General features: G+C 41.5%; 1 protein-coding gene across 1 annotated transcript in view; it reads right to left on the reverse strand.

Annotated features, from left to right (window-relative positions):
* EIF3L (eukaryotic translation initiation factor 3 subunit L) overlaps positions 1-25724 on the reverse strand; it is a 602285-nt gene that overhangs the window by 562217 nt on the left and 14344 nt on the right. Inside the window, exon 2 of the mRNA XM_044089965.1 lies at positions 2863-2905. Within this exon, the coding sequence (XP_043945900.1) occupies positions 2863-2905 (43 nt within the window). The remainder of the gene's footprint in view (positions 1-2862; positions 2906-25724) is intronic.

Below are 25724 nucleotides of genomic sequence, written 5' to 3' on the forward strand. Positions count from 1 at the left end.
GCCGTTGAACTCGGGGTGCGCTTCCCGTACCGATCCATGCTCCTATACTCCTTATTAAGAGGATGGACGGACGTCGAAGCCTCTGCTACATCTTGCTGGGTAGCAGATGCCACCACCAAAGCATCTACAGCCACACCTTTAGTCAGAAACTCTTTTTCAGGGGGTGCCGAGAGGAACTTATTCGGACGAGCAGGCACCGGTTCCACAGAGTCTGGGTGTTCCCACGCCCTTCGACAGATCAAATCCAAGAGCTCATCGAAGGGCGGAGACACCCAGGAGGCGGAGGGCTGAGCCCCAAAGGCCTTCAGGAACACCGACTCATCAGCAGAGGGAGGTTTGGACTGCCAGCCGCCTCGTTGTTTTAGGGTTTCCAGGATGTCTGCAAAGGAGACATCATCCGAGGACGACTTAGGGGACCCCTCTGCATCATCGAGATCAGTGTCTGATGTAAGAGACTCATCAGGGGAGTCAACGTGCTTCCTCTTGCACGATCTCTTCCTGGGGGGTTCTTCCAAAGAAGCTTCAGAAGGACCTCCAGGAGGGGGAGAAACCCCAGTGGGGGTAACCTCAGGCCCCGGGGCTCCGCTGTCTAAGGACAGGGGGACTGCCAAAGACCCAGTCTCAGTATGCAGGGAAGGAGCTGGGGAAACCGTGGAGGTAGCCAAGGAAGATTTGGCTAACGCACTCCTCATAGCCCTGAAGGCGGGACCACCAGAATGCTGGGAGGGTCCCACCTCCGTGGCCACGACAGTGGACGGCACTCTCGTCGCCGACGCACCAACAGGGAGACTTGGGACTGAAAGCATCAATCCCGAAGCCTCCCCCCCAGGGCCAAAGGAAGAAGTCAGTGTACTGAACTCCGACCCAAGAGCCAGAGTTGGAGCAAGGGTCGGGCCCGACCCTAAAACCTCCACCGGTTCCACCAGCACCGGCTCCAACGGTGCCAAAGCTGTTGGAGGAGGAACCATAGTAGGGAAGTGGACCATCGGCTCCGAAGCCGAATGGGCTGGAGCCGAAACTAGCTTTTGGAACAACAGAGACTGGAAGAGTCTAAGGAGCATCCTGTCGATGTCCGAATCAGACATCTTGGATGATCTAGAGGATACCTATCGGGCCCGAACCGATTTCTCCATCGGCTCCAAAGGACTCGGGGACCGGCTCCGAATGGACTCTACCACTATCGGCTCCGAGGGAGATCTCAAGGCAATTTCCTTCGGTGCCGATAAGGACTTCGGCTCCGAGGGGGAAGAGTCTGAGCCGGTAACCCTTATCGGCTCCAATATCAGTGGAGCCGATGAAGGTGACCCGCCTCTCGATGCCCCAGTCCTCGGCTCCGAAACCAGAGGGGTCGAGGCTGGAGGCATCGAGGCAGACATTCGCCCTCGGCTCCGAAGTCCGTGGAGCCGATGGAGAAGTCTGCTTAGATTTTTTCGCAGTCGGTTCCGACTGACTGGTCGGAGCCGATGCTTTCTTCTTTTTTGAAGGAGAAGGAGAGGAAGATAAAGCCTCCTCGAAGGATGGCTTAATTAACCCCTTCAGGATTAATTTATTTTTCCTCTCCTGGAGGACTCTTGATGAAAAGGCATGACACACGCTACATGATTCTTGTAGGTGCTTGGCGCCTAAGCAATAGACGCACGAGGAGCGGTCGTCCGTTATGGACATCTTAAAACCACACCTCGTGCATTTTTTAAACCCGGAGGGTTTGTGTTCTTTTGACATGGCCAAAATAGCCAAAACACAGTTGTCTGCAGCAAAAAGAAAATATATATATATATATATATATATATATATATATATATATATATATATATCTTTTTTTTTTTTTTTAAAGTACAAGTACAGTACAAAGAAAAATTATACAGAAGAGAGAGAGATAGAGAGAGTCAAGACCCTCTAACTTAAACGGGTACTTGACCCACAAACAAAAAACCAAGATAGTAAAAGCAACAGGGGAAGGCCCTCTAACTAAAATGGGAAACCTTCCCTTTGCGAAAAAACACAAATTCTCAACAGGAATATCAAATACACACTCAAAACACAAGAAATAGTTGTTAAAACAGCTTTTGGGTTCAAAATCAGCAAATTTCTGACAGGAAAAGCCTAAATAAATTAGTACTTAGCCCAGCCAAGTTGAGACCACGTCTATGCTTGTAAGCGGCAAACGAGATCTGGGGGATTAGTGGTGGTGCATCCTGGGATAAAGATAGCTCAGCCAATAAGAGGCCTCGCTCTATAGCATAAGCGTGCCGAGTCGGAGCCGAGGGATCGGCTCCGAGCCCATCAGTACAGAATGTAGGCGAGATAGGATCACATAACATCTTGGTTTTTTTTTTCAGTATTTACACACACACACATGCAAAGAGATATTTTCCATACACTGATTCCACAAAGTATAAACAATGAACTTTAACCTCTATTGTGTTAACATGGGGGAGTGTGAAATGAATCCAGTGACCGACTTTAATGAAGACATTATCACACGTCGAAAATTAATGTATGCACCTCACACCAACTCCAAGGCAATTTTGCATTAGGATAGTCTAAATTTATTTCAGCCATGATTCTAATAAAAAACCTACAAAGCTTTTTATTAAAATATGGTACATAAATTGATCAGTAGTAAGTGTTTCAGCTTATTTTCCACACCAACTTACTGTATGCCATGAAGTACATCTGAATACTAGTAAAATCACTGTAACAAAAAGTGTTCAACACCAAACTTTCAACATAACACACTGTAGTACCCCTTTGCACAAAATCAAACATCCAATTATGTAAAGAGACACACCAAGGAGTAGTTTCAAGATGCATCATTCCATATGGCAAACTCACTGAAAAAGATTCATACTAGCCACTTACCTGTATGATAATCGTACTCATATTGGGGAGCATATGCGTCATACTACAAAACAAAAATAAGACAAAAAAGTAAGTCAAACACTGTTACAAAGATACTAAAGTATCAATAAATGAAGCAAGATGGGAGACAAGTAGCTGAGAAAAGAATAAGCTTAAGTGACACAATGCTCACTATAAACTCCAACTTGCTCTGTCTATACATGACAAAAATATATTTCAAGTGGGAAAACAATCAGTGTTCGGCAGCACTTCACTCGGCACCCTACCTAGCAAACCTTCTCTGCTGGTGCCAGCCAGCACTGCACTGGGCACTACAACCAGCCCTCACTGTATATCACGGACTGCCAGTATTCCACCATGCACAACATACGGCACTCATTTATGCAGTGCGGTCAGAGTTAACCCAGGATGGGTTATCTACCATGTGCAAGCTGGCACTCCACCTGCACGGCACTGCTGAGTCTGTAACATGAAGAACTACATCTGGTCAAAGCACTCAAATGGTCCATATGTCCACCCAGCACTCTCCACACAATCCTCCAAACAGTACAGACTTGTGCCAGGTGCCAGAAGACATTGCATCAAGCAGGTCAATGCCGAGTCAGTGAGATAGGTAGCTCTGGTTAAGACACTTAGTCCTCACTATATTCCAGCTGACACTTCACTAGTCCACTATCTACCAGACACTCAGCATCTAGATGATAAATCCAGTTCTGCAATGGCCTTATGCCAATCCACCTGACACTCCTCCTGGCAAAGAACTTTTCTGGTACCAGTTGGCAGTCCACTGGCACAGCAAAACTGGGAATGCTAGACCAATAGCAAATGTCTAATTAATGCACTTCAGTGACCCACCTGGCAATCCACCAGGCACTCTGGGAATTCACCCAGCACTACTTATGGCATAAACTGTTTGCCAGATGCCATCTACCACTCTAAACAACAAACTGCTACTGGATCACTGAGGAAGACAAAGTCTGGTCAAGGCAATCAATCCAACCAACACTTCACCGGACACTGACATTGTACCAAATGACAACTGCCACGCTGAGCGCAACACTGCTGGAACCTGACAGAAACAGCTATGTCTGGGTTCAAGACAATTCAGTGGTCTACCAAGACAATTCAGTGGTCTACCAAGAACTCCACTAGCTTTGCACATGGCACTCTAAAGTCTACCAGGCATTTCACCCAGTACAGACTGTACGTCAAGTGCCAGACAGCATGCTACACTGCTGTTGTCTACGAGATTACTTTGTCTGATCAAGGCAATCAGCTGGTTCACCTGGTCCTCCACTAACCATGGCCTTCATGTTCCAGATGACTCTTCAGTAAACCACTATGAAGTCAGACATGGCTAGCTATGTCTGGCCAAGGCACTTACCAACCAGTCTCTCCACCCATTTCTATGGCAGTCCACCTGACATTCCAATCAGCATAGATTGTGTGCTAGGTATCAACCTGCACTGAGCACAGCACATGATTGTTAGGTTTGAGAGACAGACAGCCTTGCCTTATCAAGGCACATTGCTGATCCACCTGTTACTCCTTCTAGCATGGCCAGTGTGACAGGCAGCAGCTGGCACAACACTCCGTTCAGTGCTATTGGACTTGTGAGAAAGATAAACAAGACTGTCCAATACACCCTGCAGGTCCAATCAGTAATTTGCCTGTCCAATCTGCACTCTGGTTTAACGGACAGTTCAGCATTCACTCTATCAATCCACTCAAAGACTGCCATGTGAAGGGTGGCACTTCACTCAGCACAGCATTACTGTGACAATGACAACTAGCTCCAGTGATGTAGAAAGATGAAGCCCCGATTATAGTACAGGTCACATGGGATTAATTGGAGAAAAAGTTGGTAGAGAGAATGGGCATGCCCTTCCTGGGTGGAAGGACTGTCTTCACATAGATGAAGTGTTGAACAAGCCCTAGTGGAGGACAGGGCTTGAAGCAATTGTTGGGCTGGGTATGTAGAATAGCAGGAGTCTCACAGATGGGCTAAAGCCTATAGAGGTTGCTCTGCAGCCTCAGAGTGTGGCATCAGCATACTACCAGTAGGGCCAAAGAAAGTACAGTTGTGTACACTTACCATAAATGTAGATGTTAGAGTGTATTCACTGTTACAATCATCACATTTGGGTTATCTGCTTGCTGTAGCCCTCAGTCGGCCTGATTATCAAAGTCTTGGGTCCTGCGTCGGTTGCTGTCTTATCTTCCATGACGTCATGTAGTCAGAGGTATAAAAAGCATGCAGCCGACGCCATTACATCAGTTTTTCTTGCCCCAGATGTCAGGTGGCCCCATAATGGGAAGCAATTATATATACAAGGTTACACCTCCAACAAAAAAGCAAATGCACCAAAAAGTTTTAAACATAGTAAGCAAAAATAGAGGTATATCCAATAGAAGTCAGGGGGCTGGAGGGAGGGTAACTAGGACTGCAACAGTGAATACACTCGAACATCTACATTTATGGTAAGTGTACACAACTGTACTATGTTCTTCGTGTTTCACTGTTGCAGTCATCATATTTGGGTAGATTCCCAAAGCGAAGGATGGGAGGAGGAAGTTAGACAGCATTAGGACCAGCTACAAGGCCATGTAAGACTGCAGTGGCAAAGCCAGCTCTGGATTTAGAGAAAATTAGCAATTGGTAATGCTTGGTGAAAGTACATACAGAACTCCAGGTAGCAGCTTCTAGGATGTCCCTGGTAGGGACACCTCTGAGAAAGGCTGTAGAGGTAGATGCAGCCCTGGTTGAACGTGGTCTTATCCCCTGTGGGATAGATTTTCCATAGTACTTGTAGCAGAAATGAATGCAATGGCCTATCCATTTGTAAATTGTTTGCTTTGAAATGGCCTTCCCCTCTGCCCCTGCAGCAAATGCCACCAGCAGGTGTTCAGATTTCCTGAGAGGTTTAGTCCTGTCCAAGTAAAATCTAACTTATCTGTGCTCATCTAAGGAGTGCAGTATACGTTCCCCTTTTGTTGCCACACTGGATACTACCTTGGGCATGAAAGAGGGATTGGTCCTGAGGGACATCCTGTCCGCATGAAAGATGATGAAAGGCTCCACTGCCATAAGGGCCTGTAATTCAGACACCCTTCTTGCTGAAGTGATGGCTAAAAGGAAGGCTGCTTTCCAAGAAAGGAATTTCAACTCTGCACTTGCAGCTGGCTCACAAGGAGGTAGAGTGAGGTTTTCCAATACAAAGTTAAGGTCCCAGGCTTGAGTTGGGGCTCTCCTGGGTGGTCTTAAGTTTTTGGCCCCTCGGAGAAAATGCTTGAGCAGTGGATGAGAGAAGAGGGGTGGTTCTGTGTTGTAATGAGCTGAAATGGCTGAGGCATGACGTTTGATGGAGGAAAAGGAAAGGCCCTTGTGAAGCATCTCAGTTAAGTATTGAAGAATCCGAGGTAAATCGGACACTGCTGTGCCCATCCCCTGAGTTTGGTTCCAGGAACAGAATCTTTTCCATTTTTCAGCATAAGATTTTCTAGTACTAGGCCTCCTTGCCTCCAGAATGACATCCAACACTTGTTTACTGAGGGATGGTAACGGAGAGATTAGGTAATTACCCAGGCTGCCAGGTTCAGGGTTTGAAGCAGAGGGTGCAGAATCTGGCACTCCTGCTGGGACAGCAGGGTAGGGGTCTGAGGCAGGTGCCATGGTGCCAGCAGTGACACACTGCGCAAGAGGGGGTACCAGTGTTGGAATGGCCAGTCTGGTGCAATCAGTATCATCCTTGGTTTGTTCTGTTTAATCTTTAGTTATACCTTGGAGAGGAGAGGCAGATGAGGAAAGGCATAAACAGATAGATTTTTCCAGGTGAAGGACAGGGCATCCACTTTCCAAGCTTGTTTGTGGGAAGTCCTTGTGCAGAATTTGTCCAATTGGTAGTTCTGGGGGGAGGCAAACAGGTCTATATCTGGGCTCCCCCATTTGTTTATCAACATGTTGAACGTCTTTGGTTCCAATTTCCACTCGTGTGGGTCCATGAGATTTCTGCTTAGTTCATCTGCCAGTGTATTTAGTTTTCCTGGCAGGAACTGAGCCTGTAGGTGCACTTGGTAGCTCAAGGCTGTGTTCCACAGAGCCATGGCTAGTCTGCAGAGAGGGTATGAATGGGTACCCCCCTGCTTATGTACCACATAGTGGTGTTGTCAGTCTTTACCATTAACTGTTCTGGAAGACAGAGCATTCCGTACAGCTAACATTTCTTTTTGATTGATATGCAGGTGCATATGACTTGGGTTCCATTTGCCCTGAATGCACTTCCCTGCCAAGTGAGCCCCCCATGCATAGTCTTGATGCGTATGTTATTAGGGTTTGGGCGGCAGGGGGTAGAGTGAATGGCAGTCCCTTGTTTTGGTGGCAGGCCTCTGCCCACCAAAGGAACTAACTGTAGGCAAGGTATGATAGGAATCATTGCTTCTAGATCTGGAGAATGTTGACACCATAGGCTTTTTAGATACCATTGTAGTTTCCTCATATGCAGTCTTGCATATGGAATTAGAAGAATGCAGGAGGCCATAAACCCCAAGGCTTGCAGTATTTGACTTGCAGATAGCAGGGTTTTTGTGGCCACTAGTTTGAAGTAAGTTGTCAAATGAATTTGTTTCTCTGGCGTGAGGAAAACCATCTGGGAAGTTGTGTCCAAGCTTGTTCTCAGGAATATAATTTGTTGACAAGGTAAAAGATGTGATTTATGGTGTACCCCAGACAAGTTAACATCTTTTGTACAAATGCCAGATGATTCAGAAGTATGTCCTGGTTTTCTACCCAAATTAGACAATCGTCCAGGTATGGGTATATTTGAATATTTCTTTGCCTGCAAAATGCAATGACTGGAGCTAGGCACTTTGTGAATACCCCTGGGCACAGTAGATAAGCCAAAGGGCAGTGCAGAGAAGTGATAGTGCATGAAGCCTGCTTTGAAGCGTAGGTATCTTCTGCAAGATTCCCTGATTGGGATGTGCAGGTAGGCTTCCTTTAAAATCCAGTGTTGCCAACGAGGCATCCTTGCCTAGCATAGGGAGCAACTGGTGAAGAGGTAGCATCTTGAATTTTGGGATCACCAAAAATGTGTTTAGGATAGAGAGATCCAGGATAGGATGCCAGGAGTTCTTTTTTCTGGGCACCAGGAAAAGTCTTGAGTAAAAACCTTGTCCCCTTTCCTCTTCTGGGACAGTTTGAATAGCCCTTATACTTAAGGGAGAGAACTTGCTTTTGAGCCTCTGCCCACTGATTTGGGGGTAGATCTGGTCAACCGTTTGGGGTTGGTAATGTGTGGAAGTGGACTCTGTATCCTTGGGAAACTATATTTAAAACCCATTTGTCCTAGGTAATATGTTCCCAGTTTTTTGCCTGCAGAGTAATCTTTTCCCCTAAAGGAGCAGTCAGTTGAGAAGGGCTTGGTAGTTTAAAAGTTAAGTCATTGAGACAGTTTACCATAGGGGGGAGTCTTACTACTCCCTGCTTTGGAAGTGGGAGCCCCCCACTGCTTACTCCTGTGTGTACCTTGGGACTGAAGCCTGGGAGTTCTGCTGGTTCTGGGTTTAGACTGAGATGGCCTGAAAGAGGCAGGAAAGGACCAATTCTTAGAGGGCCAGTGCCTACTAAATCTTGGAGGCTGTACTTGCAGAAATACTTTAACAGTTTGCATAGATTTAGCTTTTTCCTCCATCTTTTTAAGAACTCCATCTGCTTTGTTGCCAAACAGGTGGTCTTGGTTTAAGGGAGCATCCAGTAATTTAGCTTTGACATGCTCTGGTAAGGATTGCTCCTTAAGCCAAGCATGCCTTCTAAGCTCAGACCCAGTGACAGCAGCCCTACAAGATGCCTCTACTGAATCAAAACCACATTGCAAAGTATGTCTTCCAACTTGTTCAGCAGAATGCATTAAATCCTGTAAATCCTTATTTTCAGCACAGTCAGGAATCAACATCATTTTTTGTTTAAGCAATCCAACAATATTAATATAAAAATTGAGTCATGTATATTGTATTTATATGGGTTAGACAGTTTATTAATTGGGCATAAAATTTATGTACGAGTATTTTTCTTTAGTATAGTTATATTCATATATTTTATTTGACGAGTCTCTTGATACGTAATTAATAGCAAGTTTGCATTTCAACAGTTGTGGGAGTGAATGGATATCACAGTAGATAATTGTTTCAGAATGCATCCTTTTTATATATTTTTTTATATACATTTTAGAAACAAAACAGACCTTGAATTACTTAACATTCACAGTGAATTTCCATTGAAAAGATTGTCTTTGGTACCATCTAGTGGGCAACAATGGTATTTACAGAGATTTTTTAAAAGTGGTTCTGAAGCCTTTCTGGCGCCTTTTTTCATTTAAATACACTTTGAAAATTGTCATTAGCTATATGTCTGAAGAAGGGTTTGGTTAAAACCCGAATGCGCTTACTACTCTATCTAATAAAAGAATTACAATTCTTTTATTCCGAGTTGTGGTGGTACTTTGGTGACCTGAAAAGGAATTTAGCATTTGTGCGTTTACACAGTGAAGTGCATTTACTCTGAAGCTGCTTGTGGATTTATTTTGCAATCCAATAATATGCTGCTGATACTTTAACATATGAAACTGGCAGTTTAAGGCCCTAATGGCCAAGGTTGCAGAAGTGTATACTTTCTTACCCCATCTATCCAGCGCCCTGGAATCTCTATCAGAGGCGGTAGGATTTTTGGCAGTAGTAGCCTTAATGCCCTTGGGTCCCTGTGAAATGGTCTCAGGATCCGCAGTAGGATTTTTAAAGAGGAACTTGTGAGAGTCATGAACCCTGTAATATCTATCTGTTTTTCTGGGAGCAGGAGGTAAGGAGTCAGGGACTAAGCTAGATTCCAAGAAGGCATCATCATCAATGTCCAGTACAGGGGGGATAGCTAAAGGCTGTGTTGGGGCAGGAGTAAGAAATCCCTAAGCCTCTTTTTAGAATCATAGCAATCCTGGCTTTCCAAGCAAAAATGCTCCCAAAGAGTATGCAAGGTTTCACCAAAAGGGAAATCCTCTGGAGGGGAAGCAGACGGAATAGAGTCCTCTACATCAGAATCCTCATAGGTAGATAAGGGTAAATCCTGGTCATTAGAGGAAACAGAAATTTCAGAATCCTGATCAGAAGAATCATAAGCAAATTCAGTCCTATGTCTCTTAGAGGGGGAAGGTTGGCTTCCCCTGATCTTCAGCCATTCTTATCATTTGTTTTTTAGGCACAGAGGCCTGACCATGCGGTCTGGGTGTCTGTTTTCTAGGCATGGATTGAGTTTTAGGCCTTGAAGAAGATGGCGTCAGAAGACCTTTCCTATTTAAACCTTGTCTTCTACACAGATAACATACTCCCACTAGGAGCAAACACCATAATAATCTACAAACCCAGTTACAACTCTCTTTCACCAAACTCTGCCACTGGGCCATGTCCAATAAACTCTTAATAAACCATAAAAAAAATACAATGCTCTTCTGTTCTCCAAAATGAATACCCCAGATACCTGCATTTACTATAGCGGATTCCAAAAAGAATGTTATTTCCCTAGTCACGGTGAATATAAATATCTTGGTTTTACTCATGGCTGTTCTTTTGCTTTCTCCAACCATACTGACACAATCATCCACACAGTCCTCTCTTACCTTAAACTCTGTTATAGAATCACTGATTTCATATCCCACGACGCTAGACTTGCCATAGCTAAAATGTTTACTCCTCAAACTTGAATGCTGCTGCCCTCTCCTAATCCTCAATTCTTCACAAAATAAAAAACTTCAAACCACAGAAAGCAAAATATACAGATCTGTCCTTCTGTCAAGTACCACTACTCACCACTGCCTTCTTATACAAATATTACATTGGATCCCAGTAAATGAAAGATCTATATATTTACTTGGTCAACTAATATTTAAAATATTGCATAAAAGATACTGCCCCCTCCCCTGGCTAAAGAGACTACTACCCATTAAAAGACTCAAAGTAACAACCAATGCCAATGTTTCACTGATAAAGGCTGACAATTCCGCCATTTTACACTTTGTTCTTTCCCGGTCAAACTTTGTTATCCAACACCCTTCCTAATATTTTATGTATGTGTGTGTGTGTGTGTGTGTGTGTGTGTGTGTGTGTGTGTGTGTGTGTGTGTGTGTGTGCATATATATATATATTATTATTTTTTTCGGTAATTCTGAACAAATTCACACATCACTTAAAAGTCTCTGTATATGTATAACTGTATTTTATTTGTGTATCTGGTTTTGTTTGTCTATTATAGGTTCATAGGTTTATACTAGGCTAATGGCCCTGGAGCTTTTACAAGCCTAGCCCGTTGGATTACCCTGGCATCATGCCACCCGACCTTAGTTCCCAGTGCATCTATTGAGTAGAGCCACTGGAGTGATCTCTGGGGTGAATTTTCTATTTACCATCCACTCAAGATTTCTCTTGAAAAGGGCCAGTGAGGTGCTCTGCTTGACATGTATGGGAAGTCTATTCCATAGCATGGGCAGTCTCTGGGTTATGAACCTGTCCCACCAGCATGTTCTATTGACTGTGGTAATGAGATTGAGATCTCTGGATAGTGTGGTGCAGAGGTATTGGGATTTCTTTAGATGTAGCATTTCTAACAGAGCTGGGTCAGACATAGCTTTGTAAGTCAAGCAGAGATCGCCTCTAAGTAGGTGATATGAGAGACAGAATAGCTGGAGGTTTTTTTGAGTCTGTCCATATAGGACAAGTGTTTAAGGTTTAGGATCCTCTTTGTGAGGTACTTTTGTGGCCTCTCCAGTTGTTGCACATGTCTAATGAGGAACATGCCAAATGGGGCATTGTACTCGATAACTGGCCTAATGAGGGAAGAGTAGAGGGAGACAATGATCTCTTTCTTCCTGGATGCAAAACCCTTAGTAATGAGATGTGCCACACAGAAGGACTTTCTGACCACAGTGGCAATGTGGTGATCAAAAGAGAGGCTGCTGTCAACCTGTGTTCCCGGATCTCTTATAACGCCTTCTGTGTTCAGTGGACTACCACTGATGTGGTAATTCATGGGAACCGGGTTTTTCCCAAAGGGGATAATGACAAAGACCACGGTTTTGACACCTGTCGTTGGTCTCTGTGAGACCTTTCTGTAGGATGCCATCACCACTTGGGGAGTTAATAATAGCTCCCAACTTGCAATCATCTGTGAACTTTGTCAGCCAGAATCCCTTTGTGTTGGCCTGGACTTCAGAGAAGTAAATACCAAAAAGGAGAGGACCCAGGACCGAACTCTGTGGGACTCCACTAGTGACTGGCCGGCAGTCTGACTTAGAACCCACAGTGTGAGTAGCTGGCTCCATCTGTGAGCCACTTTGCAACTCACCTAGTGATACAGAGTTTGATGCCTATCTTAGTGAGTTTTTGTATGATTCCTGATGGGGAATGGTATCAAAGGCCTTGGCCAGATCAAGTAGGCTGTATGAACCACTATGCCTTTATCCACAGCTCTGGTGACTGACTCAAAGAAGTCAACCAGGTTCAACAGGCATGATCTACACTTCACAAAACCAAACTGTGTAGGATCCAGAGTTTGGAGATTCCCTATATCTTTGTTTATTAGGTCCATGATGATGGATTCCATAGCTTTGCATATCAGACTCATCAGGCTAATGGGGTGATAGTTTCCAGGGTCTGTAGCCACACCACCTTTGTGGAACGGGATGACTGCATGACAGTGTGCCATTCGGTAGGGACAAAGACTGAGGTGAGGCTGTGATTGAACAGGGCACACAGGTGAGGTGCCAGTTCACTCTGTAGTTCATGTAGAACACAGACAAGGATACTGTTAGTTCCCATAGAATCTGTATTTTTGGCCTTGGACAGTGCTGTTTTAACCTGTGCAGCAGTAAAACCGGGTGCATGTCAGCCAGTATACTGGCAATACCTGTTGGCTCGGTATAGGAGGTACCATTGTGCAGTAGCTCAGAGCAAATCTGGGTATTGCCGTGGAGATTCTTTATATAAACTATAGAAGGTCTTGTGGTTGTCTTTACTATCTGCTGCAATTCTGCTTTCATAGCTAGCTTTAAAGGATTTGATGAGGGATCCCAACTTTTTGTTGAGGCTGATAAGGATGTTATTCCAGTCTTGGGACTTCACCTTATTCCACATCAGTTTCCTCCTTCTGTTGTAGAGTTTGTTTATGGCAGGGGACCACCAGATTGGCTTCCTTTTTTGGTGGACAGCGTCTTGGTTCTATTAGGTATGGCGAGATCCATACATTTGTGACGTGTTCGTACAGAGCACTGGTGTATGATTTGGTAGTCATGCAACTATTCTCCATTTGCATGGGTGCCATTAAGTTAGCCACTTCTGTTTTTAAGAGCCCAAAGTTAGCTTTGGAGAAGTTTTTCATGGTGGTTACCTTTGCAGGGGGGGGTGAGAGGAATGTGGATTTCCAAGGTGATTAGCTTGTGGTCGCATCTAAACCAGGGATGAGTTGACTATTGATGTAGAGAAACAATCGCCCAGGTTAGTAATGACTAGGTCAATGATGTTGCTACCTCTAGTGGGGGTAAGAACAAGCTGGTCCAGGGCATTTTTTAATTAATGAATTCCAGGAAACATTGGGTATTGGTACATGAGTAGTTTTCCCAGTTAATGGAGGGGTAGTTGAATTCGCCCAGTATGAGAGTGTTAGGTTGGTCCCTAATACACTCCAGGATGCTTACAAAGATGGAATGCGAGTCTTGGGACATGGTTGGGGACATATAGCAGGCTATGACCTGAACCGCTGTCATACCTAATGTTAGCAGCACCTGAAGTATCTCTGATGCGTTATGTTGAGCTACCAGTCTGGAGGTGTGCGCATCCTTTATGAATATGGAAACACCACTGCCTTTAGAGATTCAGTCCAAGTTCTGGGGCTGAAAGGTGTGGAATGAGTTCTAGCCTGGTAGTGCAGGGGTCCTTTCTGCAGCCTTGAACTAGGTCTCTGTTACAGCACAAATATTGATGTTTTCCATTTTAAGGAGTGCTTTAAGTGAGTGCATTTTAAGATTCAGACTTCTAGCGTTGAGCAGCATGACCCTCAGACTGTATCTGTATTTCTTGTTTTCATTCATTGCTGTATGCATAACTGTATTACCTTATTGCCCTTAGGGCCAGGGTCATGGCTGAAAAGGGTCTTTGGACCAGTATACTTACCTGATTATCAAACAGAAGATAAACAAATAAATAACTAACATCTATACAAAGCCACATATAGCTCATCAGTGTTCAGAAGAGATCCGACAGCATTTCTTAGCACTGTGCCTGGGAACAATACATCCTGGTGGTAAGCAACCTATACGCATATATAGTAGAAACCTTATTTCTAAAATGCAATTTGATAGTGTTAGGTGTAAAGTGTCCATTTGGTACTACAATGACTTATAATTTAGAGAAGAGGACTGTTTGGGATACATCATTTCAATTTTATAACAGCTGCTACTAATTTATTGTTTTGGTATTGGGTGTTAATCTCATGTCTGCTACATAAGAACATACATGTTGATCTAAGATTTTTAAAGTCCCTTAGATATAGCTGTAGTACATTAGTGTTGTCCTCATCTTTAGTACATATCTGGTCTGGTCTAAGAAGAATTGCTAGTGAGCTGTGACCCATCTACAGAGCACCTCCTAGATCAGTCCTGAAAGAACCCACTTTGCGATAACAGCTTTTCAAACCTAACATTATGGACAGTTGGACTACCCTTGTTTCTCCTGCCAGCCTTGTTGGCTTGGTTCTCCTGAGACAGTGTAGCAACTCCTCATGTACACTGACATCATCCATCTACTAACAACTCACTCTAGTACAGAGTGTGAGAGATGCATCTTCACCAAGAATCTTGAATCTCTGCTCTCTAGCACACGAAACTGTAACACTGAAGAGGTTGCCAACTTACCCACCACTAATAATGCACATAGTACCACTACGAATACACACAGTACACATCCAGCACATAAATCAACATACGTGGAGGTTCTCTCAAAAAACTTACCCAAACACCGGAGACCTCCAAAAACAATACTCCTACAACTAACACAGTTCACACAGCACCAAAGACACATAGCAACACCAGTGTCTCACCTACTCTTAAGGCGTAACACTTACAAGCCACAATTTTCTTGTCATTGGAGACTTCATAGTGAGGCATATGGATGTCCCACTCACCAGGTTAGATAAGGAGAAAGTCAGCTGCTTGTCCGTTGGCAGGATTCATTAGATCATGCATGCACTCAAGTCTCTCGGCAACAACTACCATTATGCCTTTGTTATAGCTCATGTTGGAGTGAACAACCTGAGATGAACCTCACTGGACTATATGAAGAGAGATATGATTGAGCTCTCTCAGAATATGTCTCCCAGGTAGGCATGTCCCTAGACTTAAAGCAGCATATTACACTTACCTAGAATGATGCCACAGTATAAATAAAAAAAAAATATCAATTTCAATAATTGGCTTAGTTTTTGGTGTCATTCCAAGGGGATGCAGTTTCTGTCAGCCCGGGATGACATGGTCGATGAATCTCACTGCTTTGCAAGAGATGGCTTGTACCTGGTACCACTAGGCTTTTGGCTGCTGGCAAAGGCTCTTGCCTCCCCCGCAGTGCATTTTTTAGGCAAGGTCTCAAAAACAAAATTGAAATGAATATAAATGTCTCCTTGCACCAAAGCTCCACTGCCAAAAACAACCAATATGAAAAAAATCAAAAATAAGGCAGGAAACACCAAGCCGAGACTTCCGACAAATATTTTTAAAAACAATAAAAAGTGCACAATGAGCACTTTCAGGCAAACATGCTTTTCATCAGATATATTCAACAAACAAGGCAATAAATTTAAAATACTCTTCCTCCTATCAGAATTCAGTATTTTACCCTCCTTTTTCTTAGGCTAGGTTTTAAAGGGACAACAGCATTTAAGCTTGGGCTTTATCAGCCCCAAGCCTAACAATCCATCTTGTTTCATTGTATTCAGTGTTGTTAACCAAATCTCCACATCTAACATTTTTATTAATAATCTGTAACACCATGAATGAGGAATGATGACCATCATTCATCTCTATATGTTGGAATAAAGCATTATGTACATTCTTAATATAAAAATATGCTTTACTATTCTATTTTTCAACATACAATTAGTCTTTCTAACATAATATGAGGTGCATTTCTGGCACATAGCTAAATAGATAATGTGTTGTGTCTTACAATCAGCATATCCTTTGAAAAAGTATTTCCGTCCTGTTCTGGGCTAAACAAATAAATTGTCTTTTGAAATATACTTACAAGCTTTACATTGTTGACAGGCAAAAGTGCCCATCCTTCTTGTTGTCAAACTACCCCTACCACATGGATTTGGTTCAGGACATAACATATCCTTTAGATTTTTATTTCTTCTAAAGATAAACCTTGGTTGTGCTGCTACTTCTCACTAATCACTTCTCATACATAAACATTTTAGATTCACTCTATAATCTCTCTTTAAATTAACAGCATTCAGATTAAATACAGTTTACATAGATATAAGTAGATAAGAGCTTACAACACATTCATATATATTTCTCTATCTTCCTTATTGGATACTGTTGTTTATCTCATAGTTTATATCTTAATAATTAATTTAAAGCTTTTATGTATGTTAAATTCTTACAGTGATATTATGAAATAATAAATTCCAACATTTTGCTATGATTCACAAGTGCACTCTCTTACAGTTTTAAATATATATATATTTTTTTACTCATGTGAATGTTAAATGTATTAATGGGGTTTAGTGATTTATTTAAAATGCTTTTTGCTACAACAGAAGCTGTGTGGTACTGTTTAATAATAATGGGCAACACGTGGGCAACACTCGTGCAGGCTATATAAAGCTTACAGATCTCACACACATGAACTTTTCCCATACACAACTTCTAGTGACTCTGTGAAGCTCGAGCTTGTTGCCCACGAGCTTATTTCATCCTGAATTGCCTTATTTTCACAAAAGATCCTCTCTACAATCTCGAATGAGCTTTACAACATTGCAACGTGATTTGATGACATCAGAGCTAGTCGCCCAGCCTAACCAGGAAGTCATTACATGTAATTTCGTCAGAAATATTCAGAAATGCTAAAAACAGCAGTATACACTTTAAAAATATTTTTTAGGCCGGCTTAATACAATGTTTGGACAAATCTAGACTTTAAAAGAAAGGAAATCGTTTTTCAACTGTGTCTTTTTATTCATGTCTCTGTTAGAAGAAAAAAAGGAAAATAAGTGTGCATTTACTTTAACTAATGAATGTCATACTATATATATTGCTGTGCCTTGCTTAACCAGATAAAATTAGTTTTATTATAAAATTATAACTAATTTTCATTCAGAGGCTGATATGAAAATAGCATGGGTTAAAGTAAGCTTATTTAAAATATGATGGCACGTTCTACTTCAGGTGCTTAAACTGTCATTTGAGCTTTCATGCTAAGGATACATACACAAATCTGTTTTGAACACTATATTAATATATAGCATTTGTTTTAACAAGGCTAGCAGTTACTTCAAAAGACTTTTTTCTTTATTAGAATGTTGCCTATTTTAGATATCAGAATCCTCTCTTCTGAATGATACCAATAATAATATGTTATAACATTAGATTTATATGCCAACTTAGTTTAATTCCCTGAAGGGTTATGTGTTCTACTGATTTCAACACAGAGTATTATCAAATTAACTATTGTAACAGCAATTTTAACTATATCTAACAACATATGGTTCAATAGAAGTTAAAGTGCCTTTTTATTTTCTTCATGTGGGTTGTTTGCAAGCACAAAGAATGACTTCATTAATAGGAGAATTTCTAACAAATATCATACTATTCTAGGATATATTTAGTTACATAATTCTCATGAAACACAACTATGGTATAAGCAATACCAGACGAGTTACACTAATTACAACTTTAACAGTTTTAATGAATATGTAATTATATACAGAGTTACTGCTTTCTCTGTTTAACATTTATATATAGTGGCGGCTGTGTTCTGTTGCTGCTGTTTAGGGGTTTGATCAGAGTGACAGATGTCACTGGGACAAGGAGTTTACAACTCCAGGCAGGTAGCTACCCCACTTTTTATGACATATATACTACATTTAATTTTTTAATAAGTTCTTCCTGACATCCATTATAATTAAAATATATAAAATTGTAAGTTGCAAGAATCATATAACACACACTCTGTATTTTATAGTAACAGACATTGAGTATAATTTAAATAACATATGTTTTGGAGAGGATTACATAAAACATATACAAGATAAAACACAAAACACAAGCATTTCTTACTCAAGAGGTTTATCAATCGACATAAATGGTATGAATAACCCTATTAAAAGAGGAAGTTTATTTAAATACTTAAATATACACAAACCAAAACATATTTTTACAAGAAACACATTTATTAAAAGAAAATATTTTTAAGCACTAATAAATGTATAGTTATTGTTAGTTCTGAACATTCTAAAAAGAAAACAGTAGTAGCAATTCTTTGGAACAGAACTCTCCCTTTACCTAGACTTATTAAATCTTATCAGGACGATAAAAGGAATGCTTTGCTTGGTGATGATCAAAATAAACACAAAACCTTTCAGTTTAGTAAACAACTATTGGTTATCGGGCATTGGAATTAGCACTATTAAACAACAATTGAACCAAACTGTATCTTAATCTGAGGATAATATTATTATGGCAGGAGATTTTAACTGCGTTTTAAACTAAAAAGACTAGTACTTTAGGGAAAAGGAAGATAACCTCACAAGCTAAACAACTAATACAATTCATGGACACATATAATCTAAAAGATATACATGACCATACAGATTTGAGCTCACCTCAATTCACATTCTTTTCCAACAGATTCAAAACATACTCCAGAATAGATAGGGTAATTATATCCACACAAATAATAAATGATTTAACACCAAGATTGTGTCTTGCACTATTTCAGATCATAATACAATCATATTTGAGCTTAACTTAAATGATAACCCAAAGACAAACTGTGAGCTTTGGCCAGCTAAGACCTGCATGCAATCAATTGAACGCATAAGTGAAGTTAAGTAAATTTTTATCTGCACATTTTTAAAATAATACACAATTTAAATTAATTTGTTTGTGTTGCATTGATCAATATCTAGCTGGAAGTTGTGACTGTTTTTTCAGTAGGTCCCCACGCACCCTCCCTGTTTTTGTTTTGGTGTCAATCTTGGTGGCTTTGAAACTGCCCGCCCCTCTTGTAAATTTGCACTTGGATACTCCTCCTGGGCCCATCTCATTTGCTCACTCAGAATTTTTTTTTTTTAATCTGCTTTTACTGTATTTGTGTTTCTTCCTACTTTATTTTGCTTTTGCGTAATCTTAAAAGTACTCAATTGTATTTATTACTGCTCGGTGTAACTCATTCTAAGCCTTTTAGTTTAAGCACTTGGGCTTCAGACCAGTTGTTTTACATTAGGAAGGTTTGTGGCCTGCACTGTGGTGGTAGGACAGGTAGCTTACATCCTTCTAAGTTGGGAACTGCTGATTGTGGGCTCAGTGTCTGTTATTCTAAAAGTGCATTAGTTCTGGTTTAAGCACTTGGGCTTCAGGCAAGTTATTTTACATTAAAAAGGTTCGTGGTCTGCACTCTTGTGGGAGGAGAGGCTTGACTCTGCCCTTCTGAGCTGGGAATTTCTGGTTAAAGGCTTATAGTGCCTGCATATTTGAACTGTTTCTTACTGAAACTGGTACACCTTGTTTGCTGCAGCATAGACTAGATCCAGGCCTGCTGAATCTAGCTTTGTTTGTATGCTTGTTTGTTTGCTTTTTATTTCCCTGAAACGCTAATTCCACCTAAAACGCAGCTTTTCAGCACTTCTGTGGATCCCTAGTGATATCTGCATTGCTTACTGTACTTATTTCCTTGTTTCACTTGAAAGAAAGTTACTGTTTGTCGTTTTTGCATTTAAGTTACCTGTAACACATTGCATTTAAGTTACCTGGCACTTGCTCACTAAAGCAATTATATAAGTCAGCACTAAAAAATTAAAAGCACTACACCCTCACAAACTCCCCTTGAGTACCTTCTTCCCCATTGGCCCTTTTTTTCAATTATAAAGGAACTCCCAATACTATTCTAGCATGTCCAAAGGTCAGTTGTCAATCTCCTCTCCGGTCCAGCTGGTGAATCTGGGAATCTTGTGGCAATGTTACAACTGCCTCATGTACACAGACAACCCTCTCCTCCTCCCAACAAATTCCAACACATGTGAGAGATGCAACCATATAGCCAAACTGGAGGCTAAGCTCTCTCAAATCAGTACTGGCGTAAACAGTCAGGAGGAGAAAGAAACCACACTCACTACAATTCCAGTCTCACATAGACCTACCACGACAGCAAACCAAACACACAAAAACATACTCGGAGGATCTAAATAAAAATCTGCCTAAGCAGCAGAGACCTCCAAAGCAGACACCCAAGCAACCGCTACCCCAAAACAAAACACGTGCAACACACAGCTCACAAAGCCAGTGTGCCGAACAGTCAAAGCCCTTAAGGCTAAACAACACACCTGATACACTTGTAATAGGTGACTAACGTCAGGCACACTGACGTCCCGCTCACCAGGCTGAACAAGGAGAAGGTCACGGTGAGCTGCCTGTCGGGCGCTAGGATCCGCCACATAACACAAGCACTCAAGTCACTCCAAGGCAAGTATAAATATGACTCAGTCATTGTCCATGCTGGTGTGAATGACCTGAGACGTACCTCCCTGGACTACATAAAAAGAGACAGAGGAGCTCTCTGAGCATGTAGCCCAGGCCAGTATGACCCTGACCTTGAGTAGCATCTTACCCTCACCAAGAATGATGCCACAATATGAAGACAAGATGATCAATTTCAACAACTGGCTTAAGTATTGGTGTCATTCAAAGGGGATCCAATGCCCGTCAGCCCGGGATGACATGCTCGACAAGCCATGATGCTTCGCTAGGGACGGCTTGCACCTGTCACTCCTGGGCTTTCGGATATTGGCAAAGGCTCTTGCCACCCCCATAGTGCCTTTTTTAGGCAAGGCTCAAAAGACAAACCCACCTCCATAGGTATCACAAGGGATAAGAAACTAAGAGTAATGCTACTCAACGCCAGAAATCTAAACCTCAAGATGCAGACACTCGAAACTCTCCTTAGCATGGAGAACATCGATATCTGTGCAGGAACAGAAACCTAGTTCAAGGCTCCCGAGAGCACCCCAGCACTACCAGGTTATACCCCATACCATGCTTTTCGTCCCCAAAACTTGGACCGAACCACAAAAGGAGGGGGGAGTATCAATATTCCTCAATGATACCCACACCTCCAGGTTGGTGGCATAGCAAGAAGCATCAGAGACTATCCATGTGCAACTAAACAGTGGGTAAAACTGCCTTCCAGTTTATAACCTGCTACAGACCACCCTCCCAAACCCAGGAACCCCATTCGGCCTTCCTGAGAACACTGGAAAATATAAAGGTCTCTTCAAACACCATTATATTGGGTGACTTCAACTACCCAAACATAGACTGGGAGCATTACTGTAGCTCACACCCTAGGCCAAAGGTTCCTAGAATTTATAAACTCAAATGCTATGGAACAACTTGTTACCACTCCCACAAGAGGGGAAAACATACTGGACCTGATCATCACCAACATGGGGATTCTATGCTCCAGACCAGAAGTGTATCCCTCACTGGTAAGATCAGACCATAAACTAATCTCACTGGATATTCACATCCCGACCCCACCCCCTGCCCAGAAAACCACAGTGAAAAACTTCTCTAAAGCAAATTTCACACTCCTCAAAACAGAGGTGGAATCCTTCAAAGCCCCCAGGCCTGTGGAAAATACAGCCCAGACCGCAGAATCCTTTATAAACGCATTCTATGAACACCTTCAGGAATGCATGGATCATGCAATCCCAAATAAAACCAAGACCCAATCCTCCAAAGGCAGACGTCCTGTCTGGTGGACCCCAGCCATAAACAAACTATACAATACAAGGAGGAAGCTACTACATGATACAGCAAAATCCCAAAAAGGGAAGGCATCTCTGATCAGTCTTAGAAAAAAACTACAGGCACTCATAAAATTGTCTAAGGCCAGCTTTGAGAGAAAAATTGCACAGGACACTAAGGATAATCACAAGGCTTTCTTTAGTTATGTTAGGAACCTGGGTGGGAATTCCCAGATATGCTCAGAATTAGTCCAAAATGACAAAAAATACACCGAACCCACAGACATTGCAAACATCCTAGCTGACAGGTTCAGCACAAACTTCTCCCCCCTCTCCCCACCAAAAGGGCAAATATCTATCCCAGCAGAGTGCTGCCCCCCCTGACATCTCAGATGCTCAGGTAAGAGCCGCCCTCTCCAAAGCGAAAAACACAGCATCAATGGGACCAGACAGTGTCCCGGGCTGCATCCTACATGAACTCCAAGAAGAGCTAAACCCAAACATAAAACTACTGTTCAATCTCAGCCTTACTACAGGATATGTTCCCAAAGAGTGACATACAGCAACAGTGGTCCCTCTCCACAAAGGTGGTGCCTTAACGGATCCTGGAAACTATCGCCCCATAAGCCTAACTAGCTTGGTCTGCAAAGCTATGGAAAGGATCATCATGGACCTCATAAATAAACATATTGGGGACCTACAGACACTGAATCCTACCCAGTTGGGCTTCGTTAAGGGCAGATCCTGCCTCTTAAACCTGGTCGATTTCTTTGAAACAGTCACCAAGGCCATTGACGAGGGGAAGGTTGTCCACACAGCCTACCTGGACCTTGCAAAAGCCTTCGATACAATAACCCACTCTGGCATTATAGATAAGCTCACCAGCTTAAATATAAACCCCCATGTCACTAGATGTGTTGCAAACTGGCTCAAGGACAGAACCCACATGGTTAGAATTGCTGGAGCCATGTCAGACTCCAAACCAGTTACAAGTGGCGTCCCACAAGGCTCAGTCCTGGGACCTCTCTTGTTCGGTATATATTTCTCGGAGGTACAGGCCAACATGGAAGGACTGTGGCTGACCAAGATCACAGATGACTGCAAACTGGGCACTATAATTGACTCTCTAGCAGACACAAGCATCCTCCAAAAGGGCCTCATAGAAACAGACAACTGGTGCCAGAGCCATGGCCTCAAGCTAAATGCCAAAAAGTGTAGAGTCATCCCCTTTGGCTAAAACAAAGTGCCCACAAATTGCCACATAGGTGGTAATCCATTAAGTACGGAAGAAGTAATTAGGGACATGGGGACCCAAGTTGATAGCAATCTCTCATTTGACAACCACGTGGCCAAAGTGGCTAGAAAAGCATTTTATATAGCCCACCTAATCATGAAGGGATTCACATCTAGATCAGGGGAGGTCATCGTGCCTCTTTACTCATCCCTCATCAGGCCCATAATTGAGTACAATGCCCCTTTTGGGATGTACCTTACCAGACACCTGCAGCAACTGGAAAGACCCCAAAAGTACCTCACCAAGAGGATCAAAGGGCTCAAACAGATGCCATATGCTGCCCGGTTAAAGAAACTCCAGCTCTACTCAGTGGCATACCGCCTGCTCAGAGGCGATCTGTGCCGGACGTATAAAGCCATGTCCAACCCAGAATTAATGGAAATGCTGCACCTCTAAAAATCCAAATCCCATCGAGCTACGCGCTCGAGAGACTTGAACCTCAGCACTGAAATAAACAGGACATGCTGGAGGGACAGATTCATAACCCAGAGGCTCCCTTCACTCTGGAATAAAATCCCAGTCCAGATTAGGCAGAGTCCCTCATTGACTCACTTCAAGAGGAATCGTGGATGGGAGATCGTAGGTTTACCCCGGGTATCACTTCTGTGTCACTAGACAGAGGCACAGTATACTAACCTCGAAAAAGGGCATAGCAAAATTAATTTAAAATGCGTGGCGAAAGCCAAACACAATCTGGCTAGGCTTATAAATGCCCTAGGGCAGATAGCCTAGTATGAACCTATGAAGAATTCCTGCATACGTAACTCAATTAAAAGAATTTCAAACATTTTTTGAAGAAGAAACACAAAATTTTATAAAAATCAACTTAAAATCCAACTCTCATGACATATGTATGGGATGCATTAAAAGCTTACTTATAAAGACAAATAAATAAATGGTATTGTTAACAAAAGAAAGCCCTGAGATGAAGATTAAAAAAAAAAAATACAAGACAAACTAGATAGGTTACACCTCAAAATTAACAAGTTCACTCCTAAGAATATTAGAGATGACAAACTAAGGAGGAATACAGTGCTATCTTAAAGCATAAGACTATGATTTCCTTAGAAAAATTTAAATTCCTTGCCTATTCAGCAAACCAGAAACATTTAACTAACCTTGCAAATAAAACCAAAAGAATCAATAAACAAAATCACATTAAAGAAATATACTTCAGAAAAAAGAAAAAAGGTTTATGATATACAAGACATAATAGATGAACTCAGACATCATTTTCACACAATTAATCAAACTTCACATATCATTCAACCTATAGATAAAATAAAAGAATACATTAAAGAAAACTTGTATGTCAAACTCAATAAACAACAGTCTGAAATTATAGACAAACAAATCTCTCTAGTTGACATACAAACTCAAATTAATAAGCTTAAACAGAACAAAGCACCAGGCAATGATGGTAATATACCTGAACTATATAAATTATGCCTAAAATAGCTATTTCTTTACTCCATAATGTATTTACTACAGCCCAGAATGATATAGTATTGCCTCCATCCTGGAAATATACATTTAAATTGCCCATTCTAAAATCTAGTAAGGACCCTAAATTATGTACTACATATAGACCCATATCTCTTAAATATTGATTATAAAATGTTCATGAATATTTATGCTGATAAGATTAAAACATTTCTCACCCCAGTTAATAGTTAATTAATGATGACCAGACAGGTTTTGTAACGAATAGAAGTACCTATGATAACATTAAACAGTCTCTTATTTTAATTGATTATTCACACAAGGAAAAAAAACTTGTCACTGGTTAGTCTTGACATTAATTCAGCATTTGACTCAATACATTGGGATTATCTATTCACATTATTACAATGTTTAAACTTTTCAGATAATTTTATTAACCTATTAATACATCTTTATAAAGGGACCCTGGCTTATATCAAAATTGGAACATACACACCAACTCAAATACCCATCACTAAGGGAACAAAACAAGGATGCCCCCTATCCCCCTTGCAGTTTACCCTTATAATGGAACCATGGGCTAATGATATACGAGGAAATAAAAACATAGGAGGTTTGGAAATAAATGATGAAATAACTTCTAAAATTCAGTTATTTGCTGATGAGGTGCTCATCGCCACTAAGGGAGAAAATTCCTCCATAACAGCCTTATTTGAAGCTGTTAACACATTTCAAAACATATTTGGACTGACATTTAATGATGATAAAACTAAGATCCTACCTATTTAATTCAAACAATAAGAGAAACATTAACAATGATACAAACAAATTCATCACATCAAATTACATACTTAGGTATCATCCTTGCTAAAGATATTAAATTAATTACAACTAAACTATAATAAAATGTTATATAAATATTCAAACCTTACTAAAGATATTAAATTAATTACAACTAAACTATAATAAATGTTATATAAATATTCAAACCTTATTAATGAAATGGAATACAATTACATTTACAACCAAGGAAAGATCAACCATCATTAAAATGATAATTCTACCTAAAAT

Source organism: Protopterus annectens, chromosome 1.part0 (genome assembly GCF_019279795.1).
Source record: "Protopterus annectens isolate FY-2018-M chromosome 1.part0, PAN1.0, whole genome shotgun sequence".
Taxonomy (NCBI): domain Eukaryota; kingdom Metazoa; phylum Chordata; order Ceratodontiformes; family Protopteridae; genus Protopterus; species Protopterus annectens.